Source organism: Mchenga conophoros, linkage group LG3 (assembly GCF_057382185.1).
Source record: "Mchenga conophoros isolate Kocher_MC1m ecotype Shallow Benthic linkage group LG3, M_conophoros_male_GT1.1, whole genome shotgun sequence".
Taxonomy (NCBI): domain Eukaryota; kingdom Metazoa; phylum Chordata; class Actinopteri; order Cichliformes; family Cichlidae; genus Mchenga; species Mchenga conophoros.
In genome coordinates this window covers 26,150,379-26,160,828 of record NC_140528.1, presented here as the reverse complement: position 1 = coordinate 26,160,828, position 10,450 = coordinate 26,150,379, and the positions used below count along the sequence as shown (strand labels likewise).

Sequence of the window (10,450 nt, the reverse complement as noted above, 5' to 3'; positions counted from 1 at the left end):
TAAAACAGTCAGTGATCACTGTTGACCTCCCTCGGCTTTTATTACCACTAATCATTTATTTAAGCTCAGTTTTTAAAACCTTAGGATGTAACTACAGCCCAGCCCATGCAGCAGTATATGAATGACTAACCTCGTATTGTGGATGGATTATCTCAGTTGTTCTCCTGGCTGAAGTTTGGTCCTTTTACAGCATCCTGCCATGCGATTACATTTGTTCCTGACCACCGAGAACACTCACGTTAACTTTTATCGAGTGGGAAAAAAGTTAGCTTGTTTATATTATGCTAACATAGCTGTGTCGCTAGCGGTCACGTTGCACATCATTATATACCAGCTAGCCAAACTTCAGTAACCCTACAAACGTCACTGCTGTTTAGTTTTCTGTCTTCATTTATGCTGGAAGTGATAGCAGAGCTGTACGTTTGAATTTGTTTCCAAAACCCCGCAGTCAGGACATGCTATATTGTATTTAGATAGAAGCTAGCGAGCTAACTCCCTGCTAACTTCTAACTCCCTTAAATGTCCTAAATTCCGATTTCATGGATGCCTGGATGTTAAACTCAGTTGTTACACCTGGTAGAGCAGAACGCTGATTATTTTATTAAAGATGAAAGACTTTAGACAGTTTTTCAACTCTCAGTAATGCCACAGTGATCGTTTGATATATGGACCTGCAGCGGAGTTTAGACCCAGACACGGCTAGTGATGTCAGACTGAACAACCGGATTGAGAGGCGGTTTATAATTTCGAGTCAGAGGTCAGTTGGACTCTTTTCATGTTTATTATTCAGTTCAACTGACAAACATCTGTAAAATATGACACAAAGGGACAAATGCCTAAAAATACCTGCTAATGTATTTATAACTGTAAAAAAATCATTTAATAATACTGTAAAATTCAAGACCTTTTCACTCAATCGCTACGGTGTTATCTGCCACGTTTTCTCTGATTGGCCAGAACACCTGACATACACAAATTCCAACGAAACAGATGGAGGTTCTAGAACTTGGCCCCGCCCTGTTTATGTGTAGAATTCCCGCCCTGGTAGCGTCGCTCTGCGGGCGGAACCGTGTGACACAACTGGATTTGACTAACAGTGGCTATAACCAATCAGAGATCGGTATTAAGACGAGCTCCGCCCGTGTTTGCAAACAGTGTTCCGCCCCCTCAATAGGAATGACCAACGGGGGCGTTGCTAGTGGGTGGAGCCTGTCTCAGGCTCGACCCAGTTTGAAAGTGAACCAACGGCTCCAGTCGCAGCTTCAACCCCAAACAACAACAAGAACCCGAGACCCGGAGAACCAGACTCGGTCCAGTCCGTTTCACCTGCAGCCGGCCCTCCTGACGAGTGAGTACCCCGATCGGCCTTCCACCGCGGGGCTGCAGTAAAATAGCAGTGTATTTGAGCCGGAGATGAGCTGGATGTGCCGGGCATCTTGTTTCTGATGTGGGCATCCAGAGAGAAAAGATCCGGAATAATAGCTGGAAAACGGGAATAAAATGTCCGCTTTGACGGTGGCAGCCTGGCGGTGGTGGGATGTGGTGTCCTTCCTGGTCCTTTGTGTGCTCCCTCTCGGAGGACTGATCCAGACATGTTGTAAACACGAAACGCCCATTTTGGAGTATGAATGCCAGGAAATAGCCTGACCCCGTCTATATAACGCTGACCTCTCCGATGCATAGACGGAGCCCTTCGTTAAAAATGCGCAGTAGACGTAGGGACTGTGTGTTTCCATTGCAGCACCGCCCGTATCAGCATTACCGGCGGTGCTTTGGGATAAATGTGTCCGTGAATCACCGGAGAGCCCCGCGGTGCTCTCTGCAGCCTCTCTACGGGTTTACCGGGACTGCGAGCGACTGTTAGCCGCTGCTAGCAGAGGGGGATGGGGCGGCTAGCTCCGCAGAGGGCGGGAAGCAAATGGTGGTCCATTGTTCTGAGAAGCTAGCGTGGCTAGGCTAACCGCAGCGGCCGCAGATCAGCGCGAGTCCCGGATACTCCCCTCCATCCGCCCCAGCGAGGCTCTCACACCTCCAGCCCGGGGCGTACAGCGGGTACCGGGCTCCGTGGGGAGCTTCCAGCGCGGACATAAGGAGGAGAGGCTGCCGAAGGGCCTCCCTCTGCCCGGCAAAGAAAATGGAGCCCGTCTGCTGCCTTTGTTATTCACAACGAGGCCCAACGGGGAGCTGTTACCGGACATTTACCGTAAAATACGGGCTCATACCGGCGGAATATAACCGGTTTATGGGTTAAAGTCACAGCGTGAAGAACAGCAGACTCACGGGTTAAAAGGTCATTGCACACAAACGTGTTTAAAGCTGAAATAAAGGTTAAATCCAGTCGCTCATCGTTATTGTGTCAGTGATGTTTGATCCTCTGTCAGGAACAAAACACCCGTTAATAACCCCGATCAGCTCCTCTGATCAGGTATTATCAATAACATGGACCCACAGTGGCTGACCATCAGGTTTCTCTGTGATGAGTTTAGTATTTGGTGGTCAGTAATCACAGCGATCAATAATCACCACCAGCACACTGAATGTAAAATAAACCCATGTTTCATTACTGATGAAACTATATCACAGCAGGGGTCAGAGGTCAATGCCACCCTAGTGTCTTAGTATTTACTGACAGGTCAGAGTTGAATTGTGAGTAAATATAAAGTCCTTTATTGTTATTGTACGTGTACAACAACATTATGGACCAAGTCTATAAATGCATATCTGGTGTCTGCAGCACTGCCTCGGCTCTCCGTCCCCCTCACTCTTCTTCTTCTGTGGTGGTTCTTCAGGCCGCCACGATGATGCGTAAAGACATCAACAAGCCGAAGGGGAAGACGTCGGCGTACGCCTTCTTCGTGCAGACGTGTCGAGAGGAGCACCGCAAGAAGAACCCCGAGCAGTCGGTCAACTTCGCCGAGTTCTCCAAGAAGTGCTCCGAGAGGTGGAAGGTGAGGGGGGGGGGGGGGGGGCTGCAGGTACCTGGTCACATGACCACCTGACCCATCAGTGTGTGAGTAACAGCTCACCTACCCATGTTCAGCTGTCCTATCAGGACACAGTAAGCTGCAGCTCCAGCTGTTTGACTGGTTATAGTGGGAGCAATAAAGAGTTGTCATGGTGTTCCTGTGCAGCAGCTCCAGTCACAGACTTACAGTGTAAACTCATTCAAACCTTTGGCAGGTTAACAGGCTGTGTGAGCAGAGTCGATGTTCTGTGTGCGCCTCGAGCCTCACAGCACAAACTGCAGAGGAGCACGGGGTGAATAAAAAAACCACAGCTCAGTGTTGAGGACTGACGTTCACTCTGAGGCAGCAGAAACAGCTGCTTACAGGCAGCACAGACTCAGAGGATCCTCCTGCTTCACACTGAGCTGTGCAGGACTCACCTGCACAGGTGGATCAGCCTCTGACCTGTTTGTTACGTGTCACATACACGGCCGACACACAGAGGTGAATGGGTGGAGTCATCACGAGAGCTGCAGGCCACAGCAGAGCTGCTCGTGATGTCACACGTGTCGCTGTGACATCACGAGCAGCTCCAGCATCACTGCTGTGCTCTTCATCACCCAGCATCAGTGTTGGTCAAGTTACTGGAAAAAAGTAACTAATTACTGATTACTTCCCCAAAAAAGTGATCCTGTTACTTTACTGATTACTTATTTTCAAAAGTAATTAATTACTTAGTTACTTTTTAAAAACCCGATTTACAACCTGAACAGGTGATAAATAGATCTTTCAGCCCAATTCTACTTTTTCTGCATAATCCATCATACAAAATGTAATCAAATGGAAAAGTCTCTTTTTAAAACTTGTTTTATTAGTTTTAATCTTTTAACTTTATGCATCAAGCAAAAATGTAATTATATGCAACATTCTCTGACTGGAAGAAATTAGTTTAACATTTAAACCTATTTTCTGCACATTCCAGCACATAAAATAAAATATTTTTTGTGTTTACACTCAGTCTTTCAAATAGATGCAAGTAAAACACAGCAGAAAATAAATAAAGTCAAAGACTCAGCGGTCCTGTTGCTCTATTTTCACCTGTAAAGCAGGAGTGGGGCAGGCGGAGGTTTACCCTGGTGCAGGTGTGCCGCGGTCAGTGGAAGAATCCGTGAGTTACTCTGTGCATTTCCCATTACGTCGTAGCTACTCGGTGCTTGTTGGAAGTTTAGGGGTTTTTTCGCTGTAAAAAGAAGTTTTCTTCCCACGCACAGCGGACACTAATGTTTTTGTCACTTTTTATGGAATCAAACTCAAAGTAAGGTCAGTACTTCCACGCTTTAAACGCTGCACGCTCATACTCTCTCTGCACTCGATATGTGATCCATTGTTGATCTGCACACAGCTGTTGTCACGAACGTCGCACTCGCTTACGTCACTGTCGTGAGACATTCTCGCAAAAAATCACGGTTTTAGTAACGCAGTAACGCAGCGTTCCTACGGGAAAGTAACGGTAATCTGATTACCGTTTTTGCAATAGTAATCCCTTACTTTACTCGTTACTTGAAAAAAGTAATCGGATTACCGCGTTACTGCCCATCTCTGCTCAGTACAAGAGCTCAGACCTCTCCACACGGTCACAGCATCATGAGTACCCACTGTAACATGACAGGCAGGACAATTACAGGAAATGAAACAATGAAATGTGAATAAGCTCTAATCCATCAGAACACATGCACGGCGTGGTGAACGCACTGGTTCTTATGGAGCTCTCTTCTGCTCAGTCTGGGCACTCAGCACAGTCAGTCTGTCAGCAGAGCAGTGATGTGACCGGTTATGAATCAGCTGCTGTGTGTGTGTAAATGTGTTTAGTGGCAGCTGGTGGACTGTAACGTGCTGCTACTACCAGGAGGTGGCAGCAGTGCACACAGCAGCTGTTTGAGGAGCACGTAGAAGAACATGTTGATGTCTGAGAGCAGGGCTGTGTTCCAAAACTCCATCCGTCTGCTTTTCCTCATCGAGGTCACAAGTGGATTTGGAGTTAGGAGAGGGCAGAGGGTGAGTTATGGTCGCCTCCCCTGAACGTGACGTCAGAGGATCTACAAAATGCTGGTCCTACCCAGGGCGGGTTACAACAAAACCATTTTAACCATGGTTAAAATGGTTTTGTCGTAACCATCGAGCACGGGTTGTCATGGCCATATTAAGCTGTATGAATGTAATTCACTGTGAGTGGTTTTTTCTCCCACACCCTTTGAATGCATCATTAATCCCCCCTCCACATGGAAAACTGCGCTGAGCGTGCGTGTTTACGTACTACCAGACAGGGAAAGGCGACAGCGGCAGAGTCAGACTCACTGTTGGTTTCACAAAGAGGACGTCCAAGAAAATGCAGTAACCTGCAAAACTACAACAGGTAACGTGACCACAGATTTATTCCACCAGCTGAAAGTCATCCTCTGTTTTAAACAACGTAACTGCTCCTTTAGCTGTGTGTTGTTTTTGCTGCTTGGTGGTTTCTATGAGCGTTAGCTGCTGTGGATGCCACACGTGCCAATATTTACATGAACTTGAATTCAAGGAGTCTTAAACTGCAGCTCGCCCATCAAGACATATCGTGATATTTACATCGTGTTTCATGATGGAGCCAAAGATATCACAACATTAGACTTTCCTCAGTGTGTCCTAATCTGTTGTTTTATGCAGCCTGTGAAATCTAAGGTTTTAATGTTAAAGAGGGAGATTGGAGTCAAATCCACTGATGCTTGCAGCTTGTTTCCATGTTAACAAGCTGGTGGATTTACAGCAGAGGCTCAGAGTCAGTTTGAGAGAGCGTCACTTTCAGGAGGAGAAGATTTCCATGAACCACGTGTGATTAAAGCGTCTGGTGCACAGTTTACTGCACAAACCCCAGCAGTGAAATACTGCAGTCTGCTGTGTGCTGCTGCTGCTGGGACAACAGGTGTGTCAGAGCTCTGTCCTCACACCGAGTCACTTATTGCTCCTCTGTAATGATGGAAAGGAGTTCTCAGCAGTGACACAGAGCCACATGTCTCTGTGACCAATGAAGCAACGCGTCTGAAAACACATCCTGTTAGTGTCCATCCCCACTTATCCAGGGCTGGGTCGCCCAGACCTCCATGTCCCCAGCCACCCCCTCCAGCTTGTCCGGGGGAACACTAAGAGTCCCCAGGTGGAGCTCTCAAGCACCCCACCATGGGTTGCTGAGAACGTACGTTGAGGCGAGCCGACTATATATATCTGCTACCTCTGAACTTAACACACTAATTAAGGTCCTTCCCCACCAGACAGGTGACCATGTCCTAATGCTGGTTTTGGTAACTGGGGATCGGTCTGCCAGGGTCTCCGCCCTTGGCTGCTGCACAGCCCGTAAAAGGGCACCCTCCCTGGGCCGGGCTCCAGGATGGGTCCCCAGTAACCCTGTCCTGTTCCCTAGTTCTTACACTCATAGGGGTTTTTCAATCACTCTTTGTCTGACCCTCACCCAGGACAAAATCTGCCACGGGAGACCCTACCAGGGGACAAAAAAGCCCCGACAGCATAGCCCCTGGGATCCCTCAGACACCTCCACCACAATAAGGTAGCGATTCACAGAGGGGCTCGTTAGTGTGATGGATCAGTTAAAGTCATGAGTCACAGACACACAGTTACAGCCTCTCACCCAACAGATAACCATGAGCTCTCCTCTGACAAACCCTGACTCCACCTGAGCCTCCATCCTCAGGACCGTTTGCTCAGGGCCCAGAGGTTTGGGACAGAACAACATCTGGATGCATGTGTGAAACTTGTTGTGAGCATCAGTCAGCACGGTCAGTGTGAGCTGAGATCACATGTTCTTCACTGGATGAAGGAGCTCAGAGGAGCTCAGGGCCTCACGGAGGGCTGAGGAGGTCTGCGAGCAGCTAACAGTACTGTGTGTGTGTGTGTGTGTACTGTCAGGTGTAAACTGTCAGGGACAGGAAACAGTTCAACCCTTAATGTAAGCATGAGCTCCACAGAACAATGATCACTTCCTGTGTGCTGGACTCGTACATCATGTGAGCACTTTAGTTAAACACATCTGGTCAGGTTTGAGGAACTCACGCTCTGCTGTTACTAAACTCTAAAGACTGTGTGCAGGTCACATGACCGGATTATTCCCGTGTTTCATTCCAGTGTAGACAAAGCTCTGAGACAGGGACTGATAACAGCTGTAACATATGCAGCACAGATCCACTGCAGTGAACCTGCAGGGAGTCGCTGATCAGTGCTCCACTGCAGCTCAGGTCAAACCCTGAGACAGATGTGTGCAGCTGTGGTTGAAGCAGATAGGTGCAGCTGCTCTTACCTGCTGATGGAAGCATCTGGATTCCAGCTGTGTTCAACTGGTCCCAGCAGGAAAACTGGTCCTCTCCCTGAATCGATTCTGTATTATTCTGCATTGTTTTCTGTAAGTGTGACCCCGGGAGTTCAAAGGTCAGAGGTCACACACTGACTGTCTGCTCTCTGCCTCCAGGCTCTGTCTCCCAGTGATAAGAAGTGTTTCGAGGACATGGCCAAAGCTGACAAGGTGCGCTACAACCGTGAGATGAAAGACTACGTCCCCCCCAAAGGCTTCGGAAAGAGGGGCCGCAAGAGGAAAGACCCCAACGCCCCCAAAAGACCCCCGTAAGACCCCAAACACACTCTGAAGGTCCAGGTAGCACCTGACACACCTCATGTACTGATGTAAGAGCCCAAACACACTGAGTCTGTGGTTTGAGTGTGCCAGCAGGGGGCAGCACAGGCCTGCTCATGTTTGAGTTCAAACACAGAGGCAGATCCTGGATCAGCTCTAGCCTGTCTGTCTGCAGGTCTGCGTTCTTCGTGTTCTGCAGCGAGTACCGTCCCAGTGTGAAGCAGCAGTATCCTGGGCTGTCTATAGGAGACTGTGCCAAGAAGCTGGGAGAGATGTGGAGCAAGCTGTCGCAGTCTGAGAAGCTGCCGTACGAGGAGAAGGCCCAGAAGCTACGAGAGAAATACGACCGGGTGAGGCTCAGTCACACAGACAGAGGGTAGAAACCAGTCACAGTGTGTCCTGATACAGGCAGGTATGAAGGGTGTGACGAGCTCAGAGTACATCTGGTCCTCTGTTCTCCTCTGTACTGCACGGTTCCTCTAATCTGTGCATAAACACATTTTCTGCACACGATACTTTAACATGCTTGAATAGTTTTAAATTACATTAGCTGCTTTTGTCAGCTGTTTGGAGACTGGAGGGTCACATGTCCAATCATGTTCGAGCCCTGATGTCAGCTCTGCAGGTGAGGCTGAGGAGCAGGAAATATGTACCCATGTTAAAGGGCCACATATAGTTTGAGCTGTGGGTGATCTTCAACACATAACTGACACGTTCCAGCAGGTTTTAGATAAACTGAGTGTTCGTCTGATTTCCTCTTTATTTCAGGCTTCTAGCATTTTCTGTGTGGTACGAACATTCAAAGGAGCGTTGTGTATTTTAATATTTCACCACCAGGTGGCAGTGAAACCGATTCATAGACTGAGGTGCTCCAGGTCCAGCCTTCAGTCTGATGCTGCTGCTGAGCAGACGGGTCCTTTATTCATACAGTTAGACTTCAAACAGACAAATAAATAAATACATGGAGACATGTGTAAAACATTCAACTTTACTGAGCGCGTGCACTGAGCTCTCTGTCAGGCTTTTATTTTGTAATCCTTTACTGAGCGCGTGCACTGAGCTCTCTGTCAGGCTTTTATTTTGTAATCATTTACTGAGCGCGTGCACTGAGCTCTCTGTCAGGCTTTTATTTTGTAATCATTTACTGAGCGCGTGCACTGAGCTCTCTGTCAGGCTTTTATTTTGTAATCCTTTACTGAACGCGTGCACTGAGCTCTCTGTCAGGCTTTTATTTTGTAATCATTTACTGAGCGCGTGCACTGAGCTCTCTGTCAGGCTTTTATTTTGTAATCATTTACTGAGCGCGTGCACTGAGCTCTCTGTCGGGCTTTTATTTTGTAATCCTTTACTGAACGCGTGCACTGAGCTCTCTGTCAGGCTTTTATTTTGTAATCATTTACTGAGCGCGTGCACTGAGCTCTCTGTCAGGCTTTTATTTTGTAATCATTTACTGAGCGCGTGCACTGAGCTCTCTGTCAGGCTTTTATTTTGTAATCCTTTAGTGAGTGTGTTGCCACAGAGGATAAACTGCTTCCTGTGTGTTTCAGGACATGGTGGCGTACCGCGGCGGCGGCACGTATGCCAGGAACCCCAGCTCCTCAGCTCAGGGAGGAGAGGAGGAGGACGAGGATGAGGGCGAGGATGAAGAGGAGGAGGAGGACGATGACGAGTAGAGACGAAGAGCTGCAGCTGGGAGAGAGAGTGTTAGAGAGAGAGTGAAACAGGTGTGTGTGTTTCAGAGTGCAGGTCAGGGGGCGGAGCCTCACAGCAGGTGTGTCTACGTTTCAGAGACTTCCTGTTCCTCTGTTAGGGTGCGTTTCTAAACACCGTCCCCCTCTGATAGAAACAAGGTTCCACCTGACAGGAAGCACACTAACACTTCCTGCTGCAGCTGATGGCAGGGACAGAAGAAGAAGAGGTCAGAGGTTAACAGCTGCTTGTGTATAGATCACATGACTCCATCAGGTGAGTCTGACAGCATCACCTGGGTACAGACGTTTATTTAAACAGCCTCAGCCTGGCTCACAGGTCACATGACCACAGGAGTCATGTGACTGAGTGTCGGTGCTGGTGACACAGAGGGAGGCGGAGTGCTCTGAAACACACACACCCGACCACAGAGAGTGTGTGTGTGTCACTGTGTGTGTGAGAACAGGGTGTGTGTGTCTTTACAGTAACGTGTGTGTGTGTGAGGTCATCAGATGTTAAACTGTCCCACAGCAGAGGACAGTACAGTAACCCCCCTCCTCTCACTGTTACCATGGTTACCCCTGCACCCTCCACCCCTCCTGTGTGTTACCATGGAAACCCCCGCCCCCTTCAGCATCATGTTGTTTTTATGTTGTGGACGTTTTTGTTCTTCGTTCACTGTCAGAGTAGAAACTTCAACTTTTATAATAAAACAACCACCTGAGGGAAAAGCCCACCCGGAGTCTGTGCTTACTCGCCGCCGCCCACCCTGACTCATACACACACACACACCTGTGATCTGTGAACATGATCTCTTCAGCAGGATAAACCCTCATCCTCACTGTTTGTGAGAGACTCACGCAGCGCCCTGACTGCTGGGAACAGCCTGTCCTGCAGATGTTACGTCATGACTCCAGAGGTTAGACCCGTCACAGTGCTGCTACTAAATATTGTCAAGTCCCTTTTTCATTAGCACCTGCTCAGATCGACTTGCCTCAACTCGACTTGGGGTGACAGATTTTGCGTTACAATCGAGTACTACCTAATGTACGTGGCCGTCGTCATAGCAATGCGGCCGAGCGTGACGTAGTTAATACGGGACACAAACACCACAACAAAGGTGGATGTCGAGGCGATGATA

At 48.4% G+C, this 10,450-nt stretch overlaps 1 protein-coding gene across 2 annotated transcripts; it reads left to right on the top strand.

Annotated features, from left to right (window-relative positions):
- The first annotated feature begins 1,188 nt into the window (after positions 1 to 1,188).
- On the top strand, positions 1,189 to 10,045 carry LOC146577907 (high mobility group protein B2-like). Of its 2 annotated transcripts, none has more exons than XM_085268512.1 (5): positions 1,189 to 1,348; positions 2,790 to 2,948; positions 7,459 to 7,610; positions 7,796 to 7,970; positions 9,168 to 10,045. In XM_085268512.1, exons 2-5 carry the CDS (start codon positions 2,799 to 2,801, stop codon positions 9,291 to 9,293), a joined length of 603 nt encoding a protein of 200 aa, XP_085124638.1. In that variant the 5' UTR covers positions 1,189 to 1,348; positions 2,790 to 2,798; the 3' UTR covers positions 9,294 to 10,045. The 2 variants fall into 2 exon arrangements, with proteins under 2 accessions (XP_085124638.1, XP_085124639.1); XM_085268513.1 differs by having other exon boundaries at positions 1,196 to 1,348; positions 2,735 to 2,948.
- The last annotated feature ends 405 nt before the right edge of the window (positions 10,046 to 10,450 follow it).

What these genes read in the sequence shown, in the direction of transcription:
- LOC146577907 (XM_085268512.1), top strand. Translation starts at nt 2,799, where the DNA reads ATGATGCGTAAAGACATCAACAAGCCGAAGGGGAAGACGTCGGCGTAC. An exon ending in AGTGCTCCGAGAGGTGGAAG is followed by an intron (nt 2,949 to 7,458) that starts GTGAGGGGGGGG and finishes CTCTGCCTCCAG; the next exon opens with GCTCTGTCTCCCAGTGATAA. An exon ending in TACGAGAGAAATACGACCGG is followed by an intron (nt 7,971 to 9,167) that starts GTGAGGCTCAGT and finishes TGTGTGTTTCAG; the next exon opens with GACATGGTGGCGTACCGCGG.